The sequence below is a fragment of the Populus trichocarpa genome, chromosome 13, assembly GCF_000002775.5.
Source record: "Populus trichocarpa isolate Nisqually-1 chromosome 13, P.trichocarpa_v4.1, whole genome shotgun sequence".
Taxonomy (NCBI): domain Eukaryota; kingdom Viridiplantae; phylum Streptophyta; class Magnoliopsida; order Malpighiales; family Salicaceae; genus Populus; species Populus trichocarpa.
The window spans coordinates 1,591,652-1,619,434 of NC_037297.2; the positions used below are offsets into that span (position 1 = coordinate 1,591,652).

A 27,783-nucleotide genomic window follows, 5' to 3' on the forward strand; every position below is an offset into this window, starting at 1 on the left:
ACTTGTCATGTGTTTTTTTTAATTAACAAAACGATCTCGTTTTGTTTTAGGAACACAAATCCCGACGCTTTCCTCTTCTTCTCCTGTTCCTCCTTTCTTCTTTCCAATCCCTTCTAGCTAGCGATCAAGGAAAAGATCGATTTTCTCGGGAAAATCTTAGCTACTACAGCCACAAAGAGGGAGTCATTGTCTTTCTTCTCCATTTGCTCTTCATAACAAGTAAATTTTTCTGCTGCACTTGTTCGATTTCCAGGCATATAAACCACAAATTGATTGACCTGGGTTAACCCGTGTAATTTAAAACCCGGTTTTGTAGCCGAGTTAACTTTCCGGCAGATGGCTTCTCTCTCTTTTGCCTTTTTTCGAGGAACTTGCCCTTTTAGGGAAATTACCTTACCTTCTTTAAGGTCAATCAATCTGTACCTGGTTTAGTTTTGTCTAGTTTAATTAAGACCTACCTGTATTACTGTTAATAAATTTATTTCCCCGACAGAGCTTGCTTTCTGCTTTGACTTTTCCCTTAACCTGGCTGCTGTTTTGTTTGCGGTTTGCGGTTTGCATGCTGCCACGGGTGGTGGTGGCGCCAGGGGTACGGCGAACGTGAGAGACCCGAATAGTTCGTTGGGGTTCACTATTTAAGGTGTTTTTTCTTCTTCTTTTTTTTGTAATATTAAAGAAAAAAATGACTAGGAGGAGTGAATTCATTATACATCTAAATACATTGTATTATGAATGATAATAGTATAATTATATTTTTACCCTTCTTAAAAAACTATTAGTCTAGCTATTGAGGACAATACTATTATTTTCTAATAACTAATTTTATTTTAGTTTTTTTGCATTTTCATAGCACAATATAAAACATAAAATACTCTTAAAATAAAAAAATAATAATCTAATTGAAATCTAGAGAGTGTTTTATTTTTTATTTTAGATGCATAATAAAATTATTTTATTACCATTAAAAGCATATTTTTTTAAACTTGAAATTGAGTGGTTTTTTTGTCTTATCAAACTACTTTTTTTAGCTGTTAACAAATTAGTGGGTGATAATTTAATCATTTAATTAACCTAAATATTATTTAAAAAAATTATTGGCGCTTATAGTATGTTTCTACGTTCACAAACAACTTTTTAGAATGGTGTTTGAAGCGGCTTCCCATGCATTTTTTGTTGGTACAATATGTGTACACAGCGAAGTGGTGATTGGACTCTGCTAGGTTTTTTCTTCTTCTTCTCACTGTAAAAATATAAAAAGTGTCATTTTATTTGTTTTTTATCTACTTTGCTCTTCATTCTTTTTCGTTGTTATTTTCTTTATTTTATATTTTTTAATTGCTTTTTCTCTTCAATTTCTTCTATCATTATTTGTTTCATTTAATTTTTATATCAAATCTGGTAATTATTCTTTTAGTTTCTATTTTTTCTTTTCTTTTCTTAATTGAATTCAATTTCATCCATCGCCTTATGATTTCAAATTGTTTTAATATCAAATTTAATCCTAATTTTTTTCATCACTATTTTTTTATCATTTTTTTTATTGCATTGTTTTTTATTTTCAATTTCACCCTTCAACACTTTATTGGTTTAGAATCTTGATGAGTTATTTTTTAGGGTTTTCCTTCTATAGAGTTGGTCTTGGACTCATGACTAAAATAACGAGTTTTAAAAGTTAACACAAGTTGACTTTGATCTTTTATAAAAAAAAAATTTTTCAATTTCTTCCTTCAACATTTGATTTATTAGGAATTGGTTTTATTTTTTTTTTTCACTATCCTTTCTAAGAGGTTATCTCAATCATGTGTCTAAGATTATAGAGATAGCAAGCTAACCCGAGTTCATTCAGATCTTTTTTTAATTGATTTTTTTAATAATTAATTTTTTTTAGTTATGCTTTCAACGTTAAATTGTTTGATATTTGAGCTTCATAATATTACCCAATTTGCTTTCGACGAGCTTAATGTATTTTTTTGTTCTCAATATTTTGTGGTAGTTTATTTATTTTATTTATATTATTTAAACTAGCTTATTTATTAAACTCAACCAAATCGATAACCTTTTTTTTTTCTTTATGATAGAAAAATATCTGGGTGAGCAGCGGCGTAACACCGCCCTATCTAGTAATGGCTAAATCTGGAGTGCCTCTTAACAATCTTCTGGTTTTCAATATGTCCTTGCTCATGCCGAAACTCTATGGCACTTGTTCCTTATTCAACCTTACTTCATACAGATTTGATCAAGCAAGCATGAAGCAAAAATGTGTAAAAGATCCAAATAGTTGTTCAAACTCAAAAGATGGTTGGAAGCATTTTGGATTTTTCCTTCTCCGACAAAGACGTGAATGGTCAAGTTAACCCAGTACCACAAATATTCCATAGGAAGCATGTGTTGGCAAGTCTAGGATGTCACAGTTAGAAGGAAGCAATCCATTGGCTTAGCAGAGTCAAGGCCTCCATGTTAAAGCATTAATCAATCTTAGAATACTGGAAACCTGAGAATCAAACTAGCATTTAGCACAAGGAAGACCATCACCACCGTTTCTGCTGTCAGATTTCACTGGTTTTCGAGTGCATATTTCATATTTATGAGACATTCATAAGCTCTGTTACTGGCTTGTCCAAGACAACTCAACTCTCTGCAAACATGTTTTGGCTAGAATAGAATTTTACTTATCTTACGAGCACCATCACATATTAGCTGATAAGGAAGACATTCATTAGCCAAAAGAAAATAACAAGGATCAGAAATCAGTACTCGGCAACTAGTATCTAGCAAAGTTTAAAAAAGGGAGTTAAGACAAGGAAACATAAGCATGGGGCGAAGATCAGCATATAGAAGAGAATCATGATACAAATTGACAAGACTGAAGTATTGATCAAATTCAAGACAATAAATTACCATGTTTCTCAGACATTTCCTATTACAAATATATTTGTATATGCATGGAAATGGTGTTTATAATAAAATTCAGAAGTTATGGAAAATTTGTGGGGAAAGAAATGAACACACTCAATTCTCTCGATACAAACTATAGCTATTTTCAGATTACAGATAAAAAATTCCATAATCTTGGCACTCTTTACCATCCTGCATCAAGGCTTGTATATGTCCCCTCCCCTTTATGGATGACAAATTTGCAACATATTTTCAACTTTGTGAATCAAACCAATCACCCTGAGAACATAGCTATGACTAAGCTAACTGCCATAAAAAAGACATAAAGCCCAACAAGGCAGAAACCCCAAAACCTAGGCACCCGAAATCTGGACCAAGTGATGACTAACAGAGATCCCATCAGTCCGAAAAGCAAAAACACAAATGCAATCACAATACCAACGTGGAAATGGAGTTTATAAGCTTTTGGATAAACATCAGCTGTTAGTATCACCAAAGCTGATCCAAGCCCAACAAGCATGTTAAACATTGGTCCAGCAAAGCATCCAGCCATGGCCATAGCTGGCTGGCCAGCTTTGGCAACTGCAACATCAGCAACTAGATCACCCACAGAGTTTCCCCAAGCAAGTACTGTAAGCCCAAGGAGAGATGGGGGCACTTCAAGAAGTATCCCAAGTGCTTCCAGGCAGTTGAGAAGTTCACCAGCAACAGCAGATATCCAAAAGACACTCATTACAAATGCCACAAGCACCACTGATATTTGCTCGTTCTTTGGAGGTTCCTTTTCAAGTATAAAGTGCAGAACTGCGAGTGAAGAGCTTGCCAAAAGTACTATGAACCAGAGAGGGAAATGAGTGTTCGGAAAGAGGAATACAATGGGATGATCTAACGGCATGAATGAGTTGCAAGCATACAAAAGAGCTACTGGGCAAAGAGCAATGTTGGCAGACATGTAGAACCTGTTCCATTCCAAAGGTGCACTTTGAGGAATTGTGAGCTTCAGAAGAAAAGAGACAGGAAACTCCCATAACTTTGAGATCTGTACAAATGACAGAAACATAAATCAGAAAAGAAGGCCTCTAATACTTATCATATATAAAATGATCTAAATATAAATATAATTAGGTAAACATCAATTAAGAAAATAATAGGAGAATTTGCAATCTTTTGGCTGGGTATTTCTTATGTCAAAAGACTTAGTTACTTTAGGAAACTCATTGTGAAGCAAGAAACATATGCATGAGAATTCACGACAATAAGAGATGAACTGGATTGCTTATGAAGCCAAAGAGCCTCCCAAAATACCAGAAAAGCAACTCGAAGTATTCTTACTTGGGCAGCATAACGATAACATATTCTTCTGGGTCAAAAGGTAAAGCCCAAAGTTAAAAATCAGCATTCAATACAGTCACAATTTATACAAATGGTTTTGTTAGTGTTTGCCCCCTGTATTAGTCACTTTATATCAGTCTCAAGGCATAATCTTATGCTAAATCTGTTATCTAGAGTAAAGCCACACCACAAGAGAGGAAGCCCTAGACTAAGATGAGATTAGAAAACTCAAAGAAGGAAACCCCTGAAATATCAACACTTTTACACCAATCTGAAAATAACATCAGCCATTTAAAATCCTCAATTCAACCCTTATTTATATGTCGAATGAAAAATGATCACAATGTATATGGGCTATATCCGAATTATGGTTCCATGCATGGAAAATTAAAGATTCCCATCGTTAAACATTTCTTGGATCAAGTGATTAAACTTACACTCAAACTTGCACCATTTGGTTGCAAGCCCAGGACGTTTCAAACTTCATAGAATGACTTATTCAATTTGATTGAGCATGCCTAGAGGGCCATTGGTATTATATTTTAACACTAACCGAACAGAATGAGGTTTCTCAGAAGTGAAAGAAACGTTACAAATTCCCTTCATAAGTGGCTAACAGAGTAAACTTCATGAGATACGAATTCACCAATGTTGACAGAAACAGAAACTCCAAGAATTTATTATGAATTAGAAAAAAATATATTTGTATCTATCTGTTTGAATACCAAAACATTGAAAAGAGAAATTGAGAAGATAATTTTTTTAACCACGTCCACATTCCTAATACAGTTTCACCCATGTTACAAAATTAATTTTTAGCCCAATAAATGAGAACTTCAATCATGTTAAGATTTCAGAACAGTATCCAAGTGAATATGCTTCAGTTTTCATTGTCAAATCACATGATACTTGACATTTAACCAAATGTAACAAAACTAAATTCATTCATCTCTCATAGCATTAACTTCAAAACAACACAAACAACATTCCATTTATCGAAAAACTGGATAATCCAACAGATAAGAAGAAGAAGAAGAAGGAAGGGAAAACACAAGCCAAATCACAAGGCATTACCTTTCCATAAGCCCTCTCAAAACATCCCGAATGCTCCTTCTCACCCGCCAAACTCCCCACAACCACTTCACCACCTCTTTCGCAATCCATTTCTCTTGCATCCCTTCTATCATCACCACCGGCACCGCCAGCAGCAGCAATACTACCACTTCCCAAATCCATCCAAAACACAAACCCAACGAAAAACAAATAAAACCCAACAAACCCAACAGCCTGCCAAAAGAATATCTCCCCACTCAAATAAACATAAAACAAAATCAAAGCACCTAACAAATAAAACCCAACATCCCTTATAAAAGAAGCAGGATCCACATTAAATGGTGCAGAATAAATAGCAACAAAACCAACAACAAGGGCAGAAACAAAAGTCCCAGCAGACAATATAGCACCAAACCCAGTTCTATATTGCCCTGACCTAACAGCAGCAAGTGATGCAAAAACATCAGGTGCCCCATTACCTAAAGCCAAAAGGGTCACACCTCCCATACTTGGAGAGAGATTTAAATGATGGGTTAGCTTTGTTGTCACTATAGAGAAATGGGATTGTGCTGTTTCAATAAGAACATAAAAATGAAGAAGTACAAATAATGAAAGGCAAGGAATTGAAAGCAAAAACTTCTCTTTGAAGAGGCAAAAGTGAAGGGAAAGGTAGTCAATAAAGCCATTTGAAGCGGGCAAAGAGGTGCAAGAGAGAGTAAAGTTTTGATCTTGATTTTGAGAGAGGAGGGATCTATGGGGGATTTGAGGAGACGGGGTGGGGTAAAGTTGGGATTTTGAGAAGATGAGAGTGGAGATGAGGGTTATGGAGATTGCTACAATGGTGTTTAGGAGAGGAGGGAGGGAGGAGAAGGCCATGCCATTTCATACAAAGTTTAGGCCTTTGAAGCTGATTTGTTTGCCTCTTTTCATTGAGTTAGTGAGTGAGTGAGAGAGTGGGGGGGAGGTTGTTGCTTTGACTGAGTTAAATTTATGATCTTTCATTTGATTGAGGATTTTCTTTTTGGTTTTCAGATCTTGTTTGGATGTGAATGATGATTTTTATTGTTTTTATGCTTAATTATGACAATAATCTTAAGTCTTAACGCGTTTACATGACTGGAAAATAGAATTAATGAAACAGAATAGAATTAAGTGTTTGTATTTACAAAAGAAGGATAAAGGAACTTTCTTTATGAATTTCTTTTATAAAGTGACCTTCGGTAATTGAAGTACAAAAAAAAAAAGGCATTGAAAGCATATTTTATTTCTCTTTTATAATAAAAATTTATATTTTAACTCCTCCTTTAAATACTGGAGTAGAAAAACATTATATATTCAAACACAAAAAAAATTTATCTATTAGATTTTATTTTTATTATTTTACTTGTTATTTTTTTATTTATAATGATTTATAATTTTTTTTATTTTATTAGATCATAAATTAATTCATCAGATCAACTAAGTTTAATCCTATCAATTTTTTTTAACCTATCAATTAAAAAAAAAAAACTCACTACTTAAATTAAGTTTTAAATTGACAAATCATCATCGAATAAACCCGTTAAGTTAGACTTGGATTTATTAACTATGACCGAAAGATGTAGAGTTGTCATGAATGCTGAGCAAGAACATCAAAAGATAGTAGTTTTTACCAGACAAATTTTTTAGGGATAGTTGGCTCCACCTGTTATTTTGACCACCGACACAAGAACATCAGACCAACAGGGTAAATTTCCAACCACTTTTCTGAGGATTTATGTTTACTCAATAGATAATCGATTATACTTCCAAAACCTACCCAAAATGCTGTTGGCAAATCTCAAGTTGAAATCCTTCATGTTGATGATAAACTCCCCACATTTTAGGCAAAGAAACACTGTATCTCTAAACAAGAACACTGGAAGGAATGAGGGGAGATCAGGTTTCAGTGTAAGTGGCAAAAGGAAAGAAAAAGGAAATTGCTTGAAAAATATGGGGTCCAATGCGGGGCTTGAAACATAGAAGAAATCAGTAGATTTCGTAATCCCTTGCCGTATGGAGATCGAACAGCAGATCACTTCAAAGAACTGCTTTACATTAGCACTGGACCTACTATTTTACACAGACCAAACTTTGAACTGTACAATGATAATCACAGTAGCTAAGTCAGATATATGATAATGCTATCTGTAAAGCTTTCTAAATAGCCATTTCCTTCTCTGTTTTACGTCCATTGCCACAAATACCTTGGCTTTTTCCTCGTTTTCTAGAAGTTTACAAGCTTCCAAGAAGTTCTCGTCGTCCATGTCTGGTATAACTTGAAGTGCATTGACAATTTCTTCGATTGAGATCCGTTCTTCGTTGTGCTCCTCCATAACTCCCATTGGTTTCAGACCAACTGGTTCTTTAGCCTCTCCTCGCTTAGGTCTGTGAACTTTCCTCGAAGCCATCGTTGTGGAGGAAGACAGAGACTTCCGTTTATGCCTTTGATCAGATATTTCAAGTTTTCCAGTAGGGTATGGTGCATCTCCAAAAACACCATCAATCCCCATATCAAAGGCATTGTTGTCAATCACCGTGTTTACACCCAAGTAACTTGATCTCCCTGCTGCCACGCTATTACCATATATTACACAAAGATCGTTATAACTACCCAGGACCCTGCCTTTGTATTTCATTGCACCTGGGTGTTCCTGCAGAAAATTTTCATAAAATGAGAAGCTAATAAAATTTCGGGGGAGGAATTGTTAGGACTGAAATAACAGTTGCAATCTCTTCATCCAGAAAAGTACCTGTATAGATTTTATTTATTTATTTACAACTACCACTATTATTGTTATTTTGCAAGCAAAAGTACAATTATCTAGCACTACTCTCTAATTTCTAATGGTTAAATGACATAAAAGGCCAGCCATACCATGCTAGGGAAATTAAGGCTGGAAGCCAGGACGACAATTTTATGTTTGACAAGGGAACATACCTTGATATAAGCAGACCAGTCATCATCGTCAGCTATCACCATCTGCTCTGTTTCATCCCAAGCAAAACCGTTCTGATTGAGAATATTTGTAATGTTGCTATACTCTTTCATCAAGCTTAGATACCAGCTTTCGACAGCTTCTCTCTCACATAGAAGTCTAAATTTTTCATTGAATGCTGCAACTATCCAGGCCCAAGCTTGCTCATTGAATGTCTCATGGTTTTTGTTCCCTTCAAGCACCTGCTCTGACATGAGTTTTATAAAATATATTTCCATCGGTTTTGTCCAATTTATCCATGGATGATTAGAATCAATAGGGGATAGCCCATCTTCGTCATCTGTCAATCCAAAGGAAAAAATAAATAGTTCATTTAGGGTATCTTTTGTATTACCAACAGCGTTATCTTCACAGTTGCAATTAATACACAATACTTCAGATTTCACTTGGCCTGGGCCCATTATCTTCAGATTCAATTTAACCACCATCACTCAGTACTTGTATGTCTTGTTCATCATAAAAAATTGAAAAGAAAAGGAGTGGGGAGGAGAGAGATATATGTACATACCAACATTTGATCCGAGGACATGGCCATTGCCAACCACTGAGTGATGGTGGTTACTCTCATGATTGTTTTTGTCTCCATATATCAAGAACAAATCATCGTAATTAGGAAGAGCCCTATTGCGGTATGGATGTGCATCAGGGTAATCCTGCACTTACAAGGTGAAATTTTTAATTTATCACCACATTATTCGTGTGGGCATTATTAAATTCAGAAAAAGTACCTTCAGATAAGCATTCCAAAGACTGTCACCAGCAATTATCATGTGTCTTCGGTCATCCCAAGCAAATCCACTCTGATCAAGTAAATTTTTCATATCACCAAATAGCTTCCTTAAATTCATAAAACGCCTTTCTAAGACATATTGGTCATGCTGAGATCCAAATGCAGCACTAAACTTTGAAACCATATCACTCCAGGCTTGCTTATTAAATCTTTGATCAACCATACTTCCTTGACGAACATGCTCTAGCATTAGATTTATAAATAATTGGTCCATTGGTGGTGTCCAATCAGCATTCCAGAAGCCGCGATTGCAATTTTTGGCTCCTTTAAGAAATTTCAGAACAAAAGCAATAAAAGATTTTAGCCATGTAAATAATTAATTAGTAGGATTGTTTATGCATGATAGCAAGATGTTTCACACACATTCGACAATTATAATAGAGCATCTTTACAAGTCTATCAGTGAGCAAAAATGGAAAAAGAAAAGAAAAGAAAAGACAAAGTACCAAAAACCTTTGGAAAAATAAAACTCACAATCACCAATACAGCCAGTACCTTGACCTGATTGGTTATGGCCTTCATCTGAAATTGAATTTCCATAAATCAAGTACAAGTCATTGTAATCTGGCTTCGGAGTGGATCTGTATGATCTGGCATTAGGATGTTCCTACATTGTACCATATGTTAGCCATTTGTGAACTGTAAGCGGGAGTTATAAAATCAAAAACAAACAAAGCACCTTCGAATAAGCCTCCCAAACATCATCATATGCTTTGACTAACTGCTGCGTTTCATTCCAAGAAAACCCTTTCTGGCCAAGAAGATTCTTCATGCCATTAAAAAGCTTTCCCAAACTTTCATGGCGCTGCCTCAGGATATCTTTTTCATGTTGTGATCCAAATCTTTCATTGAGCATAACAGCCATATCAATCCAAGCTTGATCATCCAAAGTGTAACTGCTCTTATTCCCTCTATGAACTTGGTCTAACATAAGATCGATAAAATAGCGGTCCATTGAAGGTGTCCAATCTGGCTTTGAACAATCGCCATTTGCAAGGCATTGGTCCTCTTCTCCTGCAAAGAAAAAAAAACCTTGTAATCATAACAATTGAGATTGATGATCTCATATTGATACCACTTTATTACAACTTTCTAGGTCTCTTAATAGAATATATTTTAAATAAATTCCAATTCTGATGATAAAAAAAAAAAAAAAAAGAGTTCCAATTCTCTAGAATGATTCATGTCCATTCTGAAGGAAGCAAAATTAAGGTAAGGTTTGGAATTGTGAGTTTTGAAGCAATGAAACAGATAGTATCATTCTCACAGAAGAAAGAATTATGGTGTAAAACGCAAGGTAAGAAAAACAGTAACTCATACCAAACAATGTCACTCTTACAACATTTTAGGAATATATATAGCTAAATCTAACACATTTTATTTTTTTAAGGTACAAAGCTTACAATTTTTTTTAGATAGATTACCTTCTAAAACAGAATCAATGGCATGCATTACTTACTTCATTGATAATGACAATACCATTAAAAGTAAATATTCTATAACACAATGTTCTAACTAAAGTAGTTAATATTATAGGGGCATTGATGATTAATCTATTTTCCCTTATAAATAGGATATATTCTCCAACATTAGCCTTTCCTTCTTTTACTTCTTCCGTGTAAAGAAAGCAAATGCCCCCATCATGAAATAACATTCAAATTGACCTTTCAAAGTACATGAACATTATTGGAACAGGGGGAAAAGAAAAGGTTGAAAGCTTTAGGGAAAGGGGAATATTTTAGAGATAATAAATGCAATTATGCAGCAATTATACTGGACATACCAGCACAAGTAACAACTTGCATCATACAACATTGTCCTCATTCAGACAGACTTGATATAAGAGGCACTTTCACTCAATTTTTACCTGTCAATCTCATGGTTTGAGATAATATGCTTTGAATTCCATGCAAAATTATTTTTATCCTAATTTTCATGGCTGAATAAAAAACATACCAACCATCAACACTGGAGGTTTGCTGTCAATATCCGCCTGTTGAGCCATGTCACTGTATCTTCCATTGGAACTTTCTTCCCCGTATATAACACATAGCTTGTAGTAGCTTGCAACAGATTTATTTCTGTATGATTGAACATGAGGATACACCTGCATATATTACTTGTAAGTTACAAAATAATGCTGAAGACATTTCAGATAAATGAAAAGATGGAAATTCACCTTGGTATAAGAATCCCAAACACAATCTTCAGCAGTTACCATGTCTCGAGTTTCATCCCAAGAAAAGCCACTCTGCTCGAGAAGAAATTTTATGTCATTATACCTTGTCCTCAAATGGTTGAACTGATTTTTCAGGATGCAATCATCATATTGTGACCCGAATTTTGCTTTGAACAACCTGGTTAATTCAACCCATGCTTCAGTTGTCAATTCATGACCGATTTTATTCCCTATAAGCGCCTGGTTTTGCAACAAATCAATAAAGTAGCGATCCATTGATGATTTCCAACATGGTCCCACGTCACTTCGAACAGAGTGATGGTGACCCTTATTTCTGTCTGCATAAATGATAAAACCGGTTTGTATGTGAAATAATTCATTTGCAAAATATATATTGGCTTCAATAAAGCATGGAAATTAATTTAGAAAGCAAAACACCAAACATCTCGCAAATCAGTTCCACAAACTTCATAACTAAACCTGGCTTTTTAAAAAAATTCATTAAACTTACCAGTTTTAACTTGTAAGGTCACATCTTCAAAGTTTTCATCTTGGTGCATGCAACCTTGATGTCCACTGATGAGTTCATTTCCATAAACCAAGCTCAAATCTTGATAGTTTAGTAAGGTCTTCTTTCTATATGAATGCATATCAGGGTGTGCCTACATCTACAATAGTGAGTACAAATGTACCAGTATGAAGTAAAATCTCAAAAAGTATTTAACAATATATACCCTGAAATACCTTTCTCTCAAGTAGACTTCTCATCTCACAATAGTACTTGAAAAGTTTCTTATAGCGGCGCTTCAGAACATTTTTTCCATATTGAGAACAAAATTTTGCATTGAACAAAGTAAGCATGTCTTTCCATGCTTCTTTGCTGAATGTATTGTTGTTTTTGCTTCCTTTTTTGACTTCGACCAACATAAGCTCAAGAAAAAATCGGTCCATGGCTGATGTCCACTTTGCCTTCACACAATTAGTGCTTTCTGAGGGAAAGCCACCCATTCCAGCATCTACATTTGAGAAAGAAATTGGTCCGTGAGACATTTCTTCATAAAAAATGAAAACTTGCTGTGAGATGTAAATACTACTAGCTAAAATAAAAGTGATCAAACCCAAAATAGTTCTTATTTAATTTAGACAATGATACACAATTTCTGAAAAAAGAACTAGAATCTTGTCATTAAATATAAACTATTACATTCTTATTACAAAAATGTTAAGAAAACTGTAAACAAGGCTGATAAAAGCCATGGCACTTGAAGGTATTTAGCTTAGCTTCAGGCATTTGAGCATGCTAATTATGCTAAGAAGTAGAAGCCTATGGTTGACTTCAAGTGAAACGAAGGTTAATGTGTTGGAGATGATAAATGGCCATTTGCCTCAAGTACTATAAATAACAGCAGAAACATTATCATGCAACTATAAACGACCAAAAAGGTGGGGCTTGTAAAACAAAAGCCTTGCATAAAGAATCATAGACATTACTCAAGTTCAGATGCCAATAGAAACACAACCTCACTGCACATACATTTTAAACAAAAACATACCAAAGTTCAGGCCTTGAATATCATCATCCAAGTCTATATCATGACTTGAACGGCTGTATCTTCCATCTGCTGCTGTGTATGCAAATATCAAGCACAAATCATTGAAGTTCACCAAAAACTTCCTCCAGTAGTACTGTGCATCAGAGTTCGCCTGCACACATACTTCATCAGTTTACTTTCCCACAAAGCCAGAGGAAGAAAAAACAATAACCCATGAAAAATGACTTGCCAGACCTTGATAATGGTTGCCCATGCATCATCACTAGCTACAACCATTTTTCGATTATCATCCCAAGAAAATCCACTCTGTTCAAGAAGATTCTTCACATCATTGTATTGCTTCCACAAATTTGAATAATGACTTTTCAAGGTGTCTCGGTCATATTTAGTCCCGAATCTTGAATTGAACATGGTCAGCATATCCGTCCAAGCTTGTTTGTTGAAGGTATGACCCATTCTATTTCCCCTATGCAACTGATCTAACATAAGATCGATGAAATACCGCTCCATCATTGACGTCCAATTAATTCTCATTCGATCATTAATCGGAAGCATTTGGCTGGCCATTTTCTTACCCTACAACATCCAAGTTCCAGATTTTCACTATAACCACAATTTTGGCTAAACATATATACTAGCTAATACACAATCAATTCACCAATTTAGTAACTAGTACATAAATTTATTACCATGCAAAAAATGAAATAAAAGGCCAAAGGAAGTTCCTTTCAAATGAATGTTACAATTCCCAATCAGCACCAAACAATCATACAACGCAAAATTACTAATCCATTTCATACAACAAAAAAGTGGCCTTTGTTCATTTAATCTTTCAACAGTTTGACCTTAAGTAACTGGAATACTCTCAAACTCAGACACAACTACAATGCTGCAACCCAAGACTTCAACCATTACAACCTCCAAGATCAAAACTTTCATTGGAAACCAAACTTTTTGGCATGAAAACAAAGCTGACGCTAGGGGCAGCTGTGTCTGTCGAGACTGCCCCATCTGGGTTGTCCATTGCCCACAAACGCCAATGGGACCTGAATGGATCAGATGGAGCAGCTACCTCTTAACATCTAAAAGAAATACTAGCCAAGCAATAACCAAATACACTCATCAATTCATTGCATAAAAGAAATGGGATTTTACTATTGTACAAGATAATGGGTCTTCAAATAACTAAGAATTAAGTTCTTTTTCAACAAAAATGGATGCTCATATTGGAACAACAAAATTACCCACCAAAAAAGCCAAACAAGACATTATTAATTAAACAAAAGTTCATTAATTTAAGCTTTGCAGGACCAAACTGAGTGTTTAGTACAGGAAAAAAAAACAAAGATAAAATTATTAACATATCCTTACCTTTGATTTTGCTACATCGGAGAAGAAAAAGGCAACTGAAGAACGGTTGCCCGGGTCTGTTATACGGGTTATTTGAACAAGTGACTGATTGGATTAACACAAAAATATACTGTAATTACAACTTTACCCCTGTAAAAAGGCGACCGCTAAATTTATACGGGTTATTTGAACAAGCGACCACCGAGTAAAATTAATTTTTTACTATTACACAATTATTTTTTTAAATTATATGGAGTTAGAAGGGTAAATTCATTTTATTTTGCAGAATAAAAATAATAATTTAATTCTAGAATAAAATAATTTAAAATTAACTACTTTAGACATTTAATTTTTGTATTTTTAAATTTTTTAAATAGTATAATTACTTTGATGTTTTTATAGACAAAACCAGTTGAACTCTCGTTGAAGGATTTTTTTTGACATTTTATATTTTTTATTATAATATTCAAGGGTGCCTGGGGATATTGTTATAAATTACATTTATTAAATATAATTAAAAAAACTTGTTAGTGTATCGCATGTGATAACATGTCAATGACCTAGTATTGTTCGGGCAGCGTGTGGGAGGCTGTCTGATTATAAAACTCAATTTTCTAAAGTGGCGTTTGAAATGTCTCGAAATCCTAAACTAGATGAGACAATGTTTGTACCATGATTATCAGTGGTTTGGGGCAGGCAGTCATTTCTTTTTCCCTTTCTTCTCTCTCTTTCCACCTAAATTTTCATGCCAACGCCTTAAAAAATCAATAACAACCCTTTAATTTGTTGGTTTTTCAGATTTAGTCCATTTTTTATTATGATTTTATTATCTTGAATAATTTATTGAATTTAGTCCTCATTCTTTTGATTGCTATTTTTTTTTTTGAATTATTTTTTCAATTAATTTTGTTTTACGATTTCACCTTCCTTTGCTTTTTTTTTCCTATCAAATTTAATCTCTCTTCTTTCGATTGTCAATTTTTTAGCCTTGACAAGTTTTAATTTTAGTTCATAAATGATTTTATTTTATAATTTCACCTTTTATTTTTTTTTACCATCAAATTTAATTCTTATTCTTTTGACAGCTAATTTTTTCGCTTTAACAAGTTTTAAAAATTTATATTTTTAAATTGGCTCATAATAAACTTCTTAATTGGACTCGAATGCAGAGTTTCACGAGTTGCGGGTTTTTAAAATTTAACCAAGTTTAGGATATTTTTCCGGGTTTGTTTGGTCTTTACAAGTGTTTTTCAATTTCACCCTCTATGATTTTTTTTCTTTAAAATTTTATCCTCATTTTTTAATTGTTGTTTATTTTATTTGGTGTCATTTTTTAATTTTTTTTCTAAATTATATAATCTTTGGGTTTTTTCTATAAATTTTATCATCATTATTTTTTATTGAATTAGTCAAGAAATATGTTTTTTTTATTGGATTCGAGTCAAAGATTTTATAAGTTACAATTTTTAAAAATTAGATTAGATTTAAAAAATTCACCAGGTTTGCTTAGTTTTGGTTTTTTTTAAATGATGTTTTCTCAATCAACAATCTCAATATTTGTTCCATCTTCTGGGATTTCCATAACTTGAACATAAGCTCAAACTCCCACTTTCTTTGTTTTTTTTTATTCCTTCAATAAAACAACTACTTTATATATATATATATATATATATATATATATATATATATATATATAGTCACCACCTAATTCAAGATATAAATACATATGCATAATAAAAGATATTCAAGATGAGTACCACAAAATTACAACATACAGACGATTTCTTTAAATTACAACCCAATCGGATCACAATCCTGATCTTCTCCGTTTAAATGGCTTTGTACCTCCTGTGGGTCCTCGGCCATCTTCTTTCAGGCTGCTTGGACATTACATGCTGATTTTGAGGCTGTTGTGAGAAATTCTAGGGGTGAATCCAATTCTTCTCTTGTGGATGCTCTCTCTAATATGGCCAATGCAGCTCAAATCTTCAACAAAGATTTTCTGGGAATACTTTCGAAAAAGAAGAACTCTTGCTTGATAGAAGGAATTCAGAATTACTTATCTTTCAGGCACTTTTATTTTCCTAGTCGCGCGTCTTGAACGAGAACTCATTGAAGATTACAACAATATTCTGATACAAGAGGAGATGTTCTTGGTTCAGGAATCCAGAGTTCATTGTCGATGAAGCCTGGACTGATGATTCTGTTGAAACTCAGAATGAGGTACAAAGATTCATTAAGAATTAATTCTGTCATACCGATAATGTCACCATGTCTTTTCCTCATATTCCTAGTAACTCCATGCTTTCTACGGTACAAATTTCTAATTTACTGAAACCAGTAACTGCTTCGGAAGTTCTCTATGCTGTTGAGGGAGTGCTTGACATTATGCGATGAAAAAAACAAGTTGCTTCACTGCATAGCTAGCGCCGAACACCTATCTATTTTTTATATAGCCTCTGTGTGTGATCAAATTTGTGAACATACGGATTTTGGAGCTTTTTTGCGTTGGATGTGCATTGAATGACGTTCAGAGATAACAAATTCACATGATAGTTTCAGCATAGTGTTTCTACGAGATGAAAATATGAACAGAGCTGAGTTGGTGATCGCGAAGAACACTTGGCAATGGAAAGAGCTCAGCTGACATGCAATGTCTTGTAGTCGGTGCATATGTTGGGCCTAAACATAGTTTGGATTTCTTATGTTGGGCCTAAACATGGGCTTGGATTTTTGTATTCGAGGAAATCGGGCTTCTTATAAAGGTAATGATGCATTGGTGTTATATCATGAGTGATCATTTTCGGTTCGATTTAATTTTTATCAAAAAAATAACCAAACTGAATTTTTTTTAAAAAAATCAAAACTGGTTCAAACCGGTTTGGCTCGATTTTTTCTATTTTTGGCTCAGTTTGGCTCGGTTTTGGCTTGGTTTTTTCTGGTTTTGACTTGGTTTTTTCGATTTGGCTTGTTTTTTTTCCAGTTTTGCTCGGTTTTTTTTTGTTTGGGCTCGGTTCGGTTTTTTTTTGTTTTTTGCTTATAAAACCGAACCGGTCGGTTTTTTCAAAATTTTAATCAGTTTAATCGGTTTTTTTTTACAGTTCGGTTTTTTCGGTTATTTTTTTCCCGGTTTTTTCGGTTTTTTTATTTTTTTACTCACCTCTATGTTATATGGTATAAATTGTTCATATCATGAACATTTAACATGATGATGATAAAAAAAAAAAAGAGAAAAAAACATTATGATAAAAAATGATGAGCATGTCTTGTTGTTTCCCTTATTGCTATTACTTTAAGATATGAATGATGTTGTGCATTAAAGCATTATACAGTGATGGTGCTTGAAATTATATATATATATATATATATATATTCAAAATGGCCTAACCAAACCTTCTTCTCCTTGTCCCAATCAAACCATCTTATCTCCCTACCTAACCCTTCCATCTCCGACCTAACCCTCTTCTCTTTGTCCCAACCTAACCCTCTAATTTCATATACTAACCTTCTTTGTAGCCAAACCAGACCCTTTCCCCGTTAGCCTGGTCTAACCCTTTCATCTTTAACTAAACTAGGCGAAGCTCAGCTGAATCCTCTTCGATTTTGGCCCAACCAAAACATGCATTTAATCTAAAATTATAATATTTATTATTTTTATTTTTATATATTTTAATTAGATAATTTTAAAATTAAAATTTTTTTATAATAATAATTTAAAAATAAAAAATAATATATGTTGTCTCTGAAGACATGTTCTTTCTATACCTCTTAATTATGAAGAACTTAAATTTACTTCAAAGTTATCTTAAAAATAATTTTATTTTTATTTTTTTTCTCTGTATTTTTAACTAAATATATTTTTATTTCTATTATTTTCATTTTTTTTATTTTAGAAAAATAACCAAAAACTACCTCAGAGCTATCTCAAATAAAAGTAAATCAGAGGTCCCCACAAAATCATGAAGTACAAGGACCATATTCACAATCAAGTCACTAACTAAAGCAAAAGGTAAGAAGGAAAGAGGGCCATTATGAAAAATAGTGTCCAATATTACGTATTTTTTAAAATTGTTTTCTATTTGAAAATTAATTAAAAAACTACTAATTTAATTGTTTTTTTCAAGTTAAATTCACAAAATCAAACTACTGTCGAATTAAAAACTCGTCTGAATGATGCCAAGTGAAATTTAAGAACGGTGGAGTGTTGAATGTGGATGAGGCGTGAAGGGTTGCCAACAAAAAATAAAAGATTTTTGTGGCGATGAGGTAAGGTATAAAGGCGCAGACATGGCAATCAATCAGTATAAAGAAGCAGAAGCCTGTTGGAAACAAGCATGGCAACCAGTCAGTCTCGAGAAACGAATCCCCATGGAAACATCTTTATTTTGTGAAAATAATTGCAATGTTGAATTATATAATTTCTTTTTCTTTTTTAATCATTAAAGTGAAAAAGGATAAAACCAAGCTTTTGAATACTTGGGATCTCATCCAATTTATTTTTCGATGGCCGATTGCTTGCCTAAGTTTTTTTCTTTTTTATAATGATTAAATCTTGTATGGCCCAGCAGCTTAATCCTGCAACTTCCTAACTCGGCCCCTCTCTCAATTCATATTTGAAATTAAAGCCATGTGATCATGCTGCTGCTATTGTCAAAAGAATAGATTTCAGTAAGAACAGAGATTTTTTTTCATTTTAAAAAATAATTTGTAACAGCCCAAGTTGAAAAAGGAGTGTCCAGAATCATGGTATATTAAGACAATTGGTAGAGCCTATGAGCTGTTAGAACCCTTTTCAGAGCCTATGAGCTGTTAGAACCCTTTTCAGAGCCTATTACTAGAGGTCATAGATTCACCCTTTAAGAAAAGTTTGCTAGACGTTATAAATGACGAACATTAAATCATCCACTGTATCTATTTTCCCTCTACTTGAACTCAAATTCTTCAAAACTTTACATAAATTAGGCCCATTGATCGAGTTGAGATAACTGGTGTAAAAATCAAAGTAGTTTGAAGGATAATATATCACAAGGAGTGAGTGAAATAAAGAATTGGCCCCTATCTTTAAGTCACATAGGCATATTTGATGTTTTGAAACCTTAGCACCCATCACAACAAGAAGAACAGCTAACCCATCAAAACAAAACAAGGACATGATTTAGCTAACTACTCTCAGCAACTTCACATTCACATTATTCTGCAACTTTCGGTGTTCTCATCGCTGAAGAAGTGCGTGTACTGATCGGTCGCCATAGAAGGCGGCATGGGGGGCGGCATGTAGTTAACGGCCGGCTGAGGGCGCGCATACATCATCGGTTGAAACATTTCATTCCCTTGCTGCTGCCTTTGTTGATTCATCATCATTGCCATGTATTGCTGATTATAAGGATTCCCCTGCCCTTGCCCCTGCCCCTGCCCCTGCCCCACCATCCCTTGATAATAGCCACCGTTCATTGCCCCTGGTGCCGGCAGTCCTTGCACTGTTGGCACATTACCCATCCTAGCATAATTGCCCATCGGGCCCATTGTATTCATCGGGCCCATAGGACCCATGGGGCCCATTGGACCCATCTGACCCACATGGACCATATTCTTGTGACCACCATTACCTGCTCCATCAATTTCAGGGAACCCTTGTTTCATCTTGTTAATATCATGGACCCCACCATTTTTGCCTGCACCTTTCTTGGGCCCATTGCCATTATTGTTTCCATGTACACCTGCACTGCCATTATTGGTAGCAGTCTTATGAGTACTACTATCGTCTTCTTTTTTACTCTTCTTACCGAAGCCCAGGAACCCACCACCTCTTTTACTATCTTTTTTGTCTTTACCATCTTGTTTCTTGTTCTCCCCCTTGCTTTTACCGTTCTTGTCATCACCACCTCCACCTTTCTTTCCTCCTTTACCATCCTTGCCATCTTTGTTGTCTCCCTTGCCCTTCATTACCACAGGTATCTCAAAAACATCATCACCACCGCCACCACCTTTCTTGCCCTTTCCACCCCCGCCACCTCCCCCACCCCCGCCACCCTTTTTATCAATAAACCCAGGTCCACTCATCATACCATGAGGCCCATGGCCATTGCCCATCATGGGCATCATTTTGTTTGGCATACCATGAGGCCCATGGCCATTGCCCATCATGGCCATCATATTGTTTGGCATACCATGAGGTCCATGACCATTACCCATCATCGGCATCATCTTGTTTGGCATACCATTAGGTCCATGGCCATTACCCATCATCGGCATCATCTTGTTGATTGGCATACCATGAGGTCCATGGCCATTACCCATCATAGGCATCATCTTGTTGATTGGCATACCATTAGGTCCATGGCCATTACCCATCATAGGCATCATCTTGTTGATTGGCATACCATTAGGTCCATGGCCATTACCCATCATAGGCATCATCTTGTTAGGCAAGCCATGGCCATGACCATGACCAAACTCTTCCTCGTCCTCATCAAATTCATCATCGAACTCATCATCAAATTCATCATCGAACTCGTCATCAAATTCATCATCACTTGCATCAAAATCATCCTCATTCAGATTGAACTTAACTGACTTCTGGTCTTTATTTTGAGGCATCTTTGGATCCTTAGACCCTTTCAGCTGTTGTTGCATCATCTGTACTTGTTGTCCTTGTTGACCTTTTCCACCCTTCCCAGACTTGTTATCTTTGCCACCGCCACCGCCACAGCCACCGCCCATTTGCATGTTCTTGAATTGATTATTAAGGTTTTGGAAGTTGTTTGAGCCCTTTTGACCTCCCCATAACTCTGCATGTTTCCCCGACTTCTCGAGCTTTTTAACGAGTTTGGCCGGATCTACATTTCCTGTCACAGTTACCTTCCCTTGCTCTGCATTTACTGTGGTAGTATACACCCCTGTGCAAGAAAATATTGCTACCACATAAGTAAAATTCAATGAAAACTGTCTCGCACTATGAGACAAACAACTAAAGTAAGATTAGAAAATGACACTTCTTCTAAGGCAAAGTCCCATCAATCAAGAACCCAATAATCTAAACAATGCTTCTGCTTTCTTGAAAGTATCATCTCCCACCAAAATTTGACCATCTAAGCAAAAGGCTAGACACAACCTACAAGCAACCATCCATCTCTCTTTCAACTGTCCTTCCCAATCAAAATCCCAAAAAAATCTCCGAAGCATTGGACATGTCAACTCTGCATCTGCTATGATTTTTTTGAAGAAGTCATTTTCTTTTTCTAAAAAATATCAATCTCTTCTGCAATTGAACAACTAACTTCCAACCTTCTTGACCATCCATCTCATTAAATCCAAGTCTTCCATAAATCAGGACAAGAGATATAGCTAGTCAGATTAGTAATTAATTAACACTCCCAGGAGAATATAGACATAAAAATTAAATCTTTCTTGAGAGAGAGAGAGGTCACAGTGTAAAGAGCATACCCTCAATTTTTTGAAGCAGTTTCTTTATTTTCTTCTTGCATCCATCACAGTGACACTCTATGTTCACTTTCAAAATATGAGTCTGCTATGAAAGGCAACCACAAAAAAACAACAACAAGGTCACAAAAAGAATCAAAAACTAAACAAAAAACTGAAAGAAAGGTCCAAACTAACAAGATTTTAGAGCAAGGAAATGGATAGAGAGATATACCTGCATCTTCATAACCTCCTGTTTATTCATACTTGACAACGCAGAATTGAAAAAACAAGCAAGCTCAAACTGGAGTTAAAGAGAGTTTGAGTTGACAGAGAGAGAAGAAAGAGAACAAACAAATGGGGTTTTGTGTTTTACTTGAGAGGAGAGGAATTACAAGAAAGAATGTGCTAGTGCTAGCGCTGCAAGGTATAAGAAAGAAAGAAAGAAAGGGTTAAAGGCGGTTGTTGGTGTGCATTTAAAACCTATCCTTTTAGCTGTCTATCTTCTATAAATCAAATATTTTTAGGGCTATACTCTGTAGCAAAGCTAGTGCTACTCGTTTTTAAGCTCTATTTCTCTTGTTTTTCATCAGACAAGAAGCGGTTGTACAATGGGCAAGGTATCATGATAAAGGAGCTTGTAGCTAGCTTCTGCCACAGCTGGACTGCTAGCTTTATATATATCTCAGCTTCATATTCTCCTGAGTGTTTTACAGCTTAGATAACTAGAATATTAATTGATTTGGATAATTATTTTACTTAATTAAGTATTATTTATTAAAGTAATTTCTTGGTATTGAAGTTTATTAAAGGTATTTATAAAAAGAAGTTTGTTAAAGGTTTTCTTAAAGGTAATAAATATTTATTATTCAAACTGTGAAAAAAATTGAAAAAATTATAAATGACTTTCATGAAACTCAATCAACAAAACACCCAAGTTTTGTGCATGAAAAATTCTTAGAAAAACCCATTATTAGTAAAATTGAATTTTTTTTAATTGACGTAGATCTCCGAGTCAGTTTGTGTGTACCTCGATTAATCTTACGGATCCTAAAATTAACGACAATGTAAGTCTCCAGTGACCCTGAAATTTGTGGTATTCGAACTAATGATTTTTGTTAAGCAAATTCATGGTCTGACTAGTTAAACTATACTAATCGAAATTAAAATGAAAAAATTATTGTCTCTAAAAAATTATTGTCTCTTGTTATGAGGATGATAATCTATATCCATACTGTGTCTTTGCAATGTCTATTTTTTTATTATATTTATGGAGTAAATAATTTAAATATTTATATTATATCATTAAATTTTGAATATTGTGTTATATACATTAAATATCAATATATAATAAATTGTTTAAGCATATGATTCCAATGCCATTGTTTATTTGTTTATCTTTGCCAGAAACCAACATAATCACATAACGATGACAATCTTACAGTTAATTAACTCACTAGATCGAAAGAGATTAGAAGATAATGAAGGTCGGTGGGGTTATGCCTGTGGGATTATTGAGCGACATGGGTTTAATACCAGTAAGGTCACATGGATTATACAGTCCACACTTAAATTCCTGTAGGGTAAAAAAACAATAAATTAGGCGAGAAGCATGTAAAATACAAATAAAAAGTTTTCTCTATAGTCTCAGATTCGAACCCTGTGATTGCTCATATGATGGCCACTGGAGGCTTACATGGTCGTTAACTTCAGGGCCCGTGGGATTAGTCGAGGTGCGCGCAAGCTGGTCCGGACACCCACATTAAACTAAAAAAAAAAAAGTGAAATGATATATTTTTGGATGCAGCAATTAAGAATCACGACAAAATTTTAATTGATTTTACAATTTACAACTGCAATGTTTATTTAAATTTAAGACTAACAAGTAGACTTGTTCATTAAATCGGTCCTTTGTTCTGTAATAAAATCTAAAAATCAGATAGTTGTAATAACAATTCTTTAGTTATTTTAAGGAAAACAACTTCTAAAAACTCCAATAAAAAATTAAGTGTGATTCAACGATCAGATCAAAAATAACATTTTATTCTGATTTGATACGACTAAACTTTTTTTTTTTTGCGCCTAGACATTTCTCATTGACCTACAAATGTATTTGCTAGGTCATTTATATAATTTTATTCGTCTAGTTATGACAGACCTACACTTGACTGCGCAGAATCACTTGCATGAATTACTGTGTGAACAATAAATTTTTAAGATTTTAATTGGAATTTATTTTTTAACTTATGGTGTGTTTTGAAGTGTTTTTCCTTCTGATTTTAGATATTTTTAAAAATGTTTTTAACTTTTAAAGTATCAAATTGATACTTTTTATGTGTTTTTGGATTGTTTTTTATGTTATGATATTAAAAAAATAATTTAATATATTTTAAAAATATATATTTTTTAAAACAGGATGCATTATAATATCAAATATATACTTGTTACGCTCGTGCAACAAGGTTAAAATCTGTTTAAGCTTGATTTAAAAGAAAAAAACAGCATCATTTTAATTAATGTAAATTAATCCACAAAACTCACTCTTGGGCAGACTGGAAAGATTCAGAGTAAGCTAGCTATGATGTTTAGATATTCTTCCTCTCTTGATTATAGCAAGATTCGAACCTTCTAGGGTAGAGTGCCATGGGAGATAAGTCTGGCAAGAATATTCATGGCCCATCTGTGAAGTCTCTTGGAGTGGCCTCAGTTGCTGCTTAATTTAACCAATTAATTAAGCAAAAACACCATACATGGGGAATTGTGAGGAAAACCGACATGAAGTTGAACGAGAAATCTCATGGGCCATTACTACAATGATTAAAAATTGCATTATCGATCTGTAATTAGAATGGAGTGTTTTTTAAAAGTGTTTTTAAAAAATTTTGAATTTTTTTTTTTTACTTTGAAGTAATATGTTTTTGATGTTTTCAAATCATTTTGATGTGCTGATCTTAAAAATAATTTTTAAAAAATAAAAAAATATTATTGATATATTTTTCTGAGTAAAAAATACTTTAAAAAATAACCACAACTACACTCCAAACACCCATAAGAGATCTCTGTAAATTGAAAAGAGAGCTCACTCGTTTACCAAGATGAGAAAAAGAAAAGTCAAGGACAATTTATTAAATAAAATCAAGTTACACAAATTTTGAAACACAGCAGATTTGGTATTGCGTTTGGTTTGCAACTCTTTTCGTGTTTTTTTATATTTTTTTTTTACTGAATTTTATTATTTTATTTGTTTTTGCATTTTAAAAACGCTTTTAAAAAAAATTAAAATTTTTTTTCTTTACTTCAAATTAATGTAATAAATACATTAAAATATTTGATAATAAATTAAATTATGTTTTATATTATGGATTACAGTTTTTGAGAATCAGTTTTTATATTTTTTTTTAACTGAATTTTATTATTTTATTTGTTTTTGCGTTTTAAAAACGCTTTTAAAAAAAATTAAATTTTTTTTTCTTTACTTCAAATTAATATTTTTTTGTGTTTTCTGATTATTTTGATGCGCTGATATCAAAAATAATTTTAAAAAAATAAAAAAAATATATTTTGATGCATTTCCAAGTAAAAAGCATTTTGAAAAGCAACCACAACCACACTTCCAAACACAATACCAAACATTTTAGTCATGTTTTTTGCTATACATAAACCTCAACTATAATTTTACCAAACACGTATCTAATTCCAACTAACCATACTTTTTTGAAAATTAATTCTTAATTGATATAATGTTGAATGATGAAATCATTAATTTTTTTTAAAAAAATTGCTAAAGCAATTGCAATAAAAAAACAACATATAAAAAATTCAAGATAACCCAGATTATTTTGCAAATTCACAAAAATCCTATACCAAATAGATAAAAAAAAAAGAAAGAAAAATAGGGTATACTAACAATATAAATCTTGAATGATGAAAATAAAAATATATAAGTTTTTTAAAAACAATTATCAATTGCAAGTTTTATATAGTAAATTCTTTATGTGCTTCCAATATACAATATATTTATCAAACCTGACTTGGATCTTACTCGACCCAATATTTAAATTACGAGTGGATCAACTCAAGAGCTAGTTAAGCAAATTATAAATTAGTTAAGTCGACTCATTATTTAGTTGGATTAATTTATGGATCGGCAAGTTAACCTAAATCTATCATAAAATAATGTTGTTTCAGACAAAAAAAAAATCTAAAAAAATTAAAACAAGTTTGAAAAAAAATAAAAATTATTGGAGTTAACTTAGATCCGGCCTCATGAATATTTTATGAGGTAAATCAAACCACCGGAGTTCAATAGGATGAACTTTTAAAATGAGTTAAAAAGGACAAATTCTGAATCAGCGAATCACATGATGCACTCAGCAGGCCAGACATGTTTCGATAACCATGCTACCCAGAACATGTTCAAAACCTCCGATTCATTTTTTAACATACATTTACAAGTCCAAATTCATTATTTCTCAAATTCTGTAATAATAAATTTACCGGCGATGACGAGACAGCTCAAGATCTAAGCATATAAAAAATGTGGAGGAGGGGATTTTTTTTTTTTTTTTTTTTTTTTTTTTTTTGATTTACGTGGGGTGTCCGGGCCAGCTTACGCGCACCACGACTATTCCCCACGGCCCACTGGACATCCTGCAAGCCCAGGAGCAGGTAAGGCACCGCGGGGGTGACAGGCGTGCACATAGAGGGTCGAACCCGGGACGGGGGCGGAACAAGTCACACGGTTGACCACAGCAGCTAGACCCTCAAGTGCGGAGGAGGGGATTTTGGCACGGCTTGGTGGTGGTCAAAACATCATTTTCAGAGGGATGGTGGCCATTCTAGCTTGATAATAATGCATTCCTAAAAACAATATTACCCTTGGTGGCAAAAAGCGAAAGTGCCACTAAGGAACAAAACTGATAAAATATGAAGCCAAATTGTCACTCACAGAGGGATATTTCATGGAGGCATCAGGAACAGGAACTGGGCATCTTGGAAATAATTATTCCAAGTTGTGCCCAGATGCATAAAAACTCCAGAGTAAAAAATATACAGGATTAAAAAAGTGTTTGAGCAATGATTTTCTCTCGCTTTGGACCCTTCTTTATCAACCGAAATTATTGTCTGTCCACCTTAAAAGCCCAACCTCTTGAAGAAAATGCTGTCCTTCGTTGTTCTTCTTTTATGCTTTCCTTTGCCTGTAAAAGATGTCTGGATGGTGACAAAAAGTGATCCTCATGCCACAAGACACATCCCCAAAAATATCCAACCTTGTGTATATATATATATATATATATTTGTTTTTGCTTTATAGGCTGTGATAGTGTTAGGTTACAAATCGGCTTTTCTAGCCCAATCTTTGACTGATCAAACCCTTTTCATTACATGTGAAATGGCCATGTTTGAAGTTTGAACTTCTTTAATAGTTTTTGAAACCTTGGACTTGCAGAAGAGCCAATTACTAGAGGCATGATACTGGTTAAATATCTATCGCCTAGAAGAAATCAAAGCAATCTCACGTACCTTGTAGGGTTTTTAAACTAATTGCAGACAAAAAGTGAGAGTGTTATGTTAGTAATCAATGCAAAATCACCTTGCAGAGGTTAAGCCAATAATTAAACAAATGGAGTTACACTGCCGCTAATGTCCACTATCAGCACACGTGAGCATCACTTGATGTTTAGGTGAGAAGATGGTGAAGAGACTGGCAGTTCACAGGGAATTCTTAATTCTGAATTTCTAGCACATTATGCAATAGATTATGCAGCTATAGAGCTCGGACCTGACTCACAGTTCATCGTATACTGCCTTGTGCTCAATGCTGTCAACCCAGTTGGGCATGTGGCAAGAAGAACATCACAACTATTAAATTCTTGATCACATCTGATGCCATTATTACTCATTTCTTCTTCCTACCTTCTTCCTTGTATCATGTATTTGATTCCTTTGAGCTATTGCAACTAGTTGTTCATGATTTAAAACTAATGGGGCTAGATCACACCAATCTTTAAATCATTGAAGATACATCTTATTTTTGAAAAAAAAAAAAAACTATGAGGCCCAAGTTTCAATTGTGGATTGTAAGTGTATTTACCGTGGATTACAATAATAAATAATTGTGAGTGCATTTTAATATTTATTTCTGTCAATTTAATCCTTATTATTTTAATTGTATTTTTTCATATTGATTTTTTT

General features: G+C 34.0%; 3 protein-coding genes and 2 long non-coding RNA genes across 17 annotated transcripts; 2 read left to right on the top strand and 3 right to left on the bottom strand.

The window, feature by feature from the left end:
- Positions 1-97: 97 nt before the first annotated feature.
- On the top strand, positions 98-2,623 carry LOC112323905 (uncharacterized). Its single transcript, XR_002977438.2, has 2 exons — positions 98-640; positions 2,079-2,623. It is a non-coding gene; the product is annotated as an uncharacterized LOC112323905 (long non-coding RNA).
- Positions 2,624-2,845: 222 nt separating this feature from the next.
- On the bottom strand, positions 2,846-6,339 carry LOC7473864 (cation/calcium exchanger 5). The gene is made up of 2 exons (XM_002319518.4): positions 5,302-6,339; positions 2,846-3,934 (listed from the first exon to the last, which is right to left on the bottom strand). The coding sequence occupies exons 1-2, from the start codon at positions 6,154-6,156 to the stop codon at positions 3,170-3,172; spliced, it is 1,620 nt and encodes a 539-aa protein (XP_002319554.2). The 5' UTR covers positions 6,157-6,339; the 3' UTR covers positions 2,846-3,169.
- Positions 6,340-7,222: 883 nt separating this feature from the next.
- On the bottom strand, positions 7,223-14,307 carry LOC7473865 (uncharacterized). 2 transcript variants are annotated; one of them, XM_024583725.2, is made up of 13 exons: positions 14,191-14,307; positions 13,054-13,395; positions 12,820-12,970; positions 12,011-12,282; positions 11,778-11,928; positions 11,267-11,604; positions 11,044-11,194; positions 9,767-10,095; positions 9,583-9,694; positions 9,026-9,351; positions 8,806-8,950; positions 8,240-8,577; positions 7,223-7,952 (listed from the first exon to the last, which is right to left on the bottom strand). In XM_024583725.2, exons 2-13 carry the CDS (start codon positions 13,384-13,386, stop codon positions 7,443-7,445), a joined length of 3,156 nt encoding a protein of 1,051 aa, XP_024439493.2. In that variant the 5' UTR covers positions 13,387-13,395; positions 14,191-14,307; the 3' UTR covers positions 7,223-7,442. The 2 variants fall into 2 exon arrangements, with proteins under 2 accessions (XP_024439493.2, XP_002319555.4); XM_002319519.4 differs by having other exon boundaries at positions 9,767-10,101.
- Positions 14,308-19,160: 4,853 nt separating this feature from the next.
- Positions 19,161-22,243, bottom strand: LOC7473868 (heavy metal-associated isoprenylated plant protein 32). Of its 12 annotated transcripts, none has more exons than XM_052446556.1 (5): positions 21,824-21,970; positions 21,613-21,697; positions 20,556-21,065; positions 20,394-20,447; positions 19,161-20,342 (listed from the first exon to the last, which is right to left on the bottom strand). In XM_052446556.1, the coding sequence occupies exons 1-5, from the start codon at positions 21,851-21,853 to the stop codon at positions 19,354-19,356; spliced, it is 1,668 nt and encodes a 555-aa protein (XP_052302516.1). In that variant the 5' UTR covers positions 21,854-21,970; the 3' UTR covers positions 19,161-19,353. The 12 variants fall into 12 exon arrangements, with proteins under 12 accessions (XP_052302516.1, XP_052302512.1, XP_052302517.1 ...); XM_052446552.1 differs by having other exon boundaries at positions 20,502-21,065; XM_052446557.1 differs by lacking the exon at positions 20,394-20,447 and having other exon boundaries at positions 19,161-20,393; positions 21,824-22,243.
- On the top strand, positions 20,330-21,248 carry LOC127904207 (uncharacterized). The gene is made up of 2 exons (XR_008057123.1): positions 20,330-20,447; positions 20,502-21,248. It is a non-coding gene; the product is annotated as an uncharacterized LOC127904207 (long non-coding RNA).
- Positions 22,244-27,783: the final 5,540 nt, after the last annotated feature.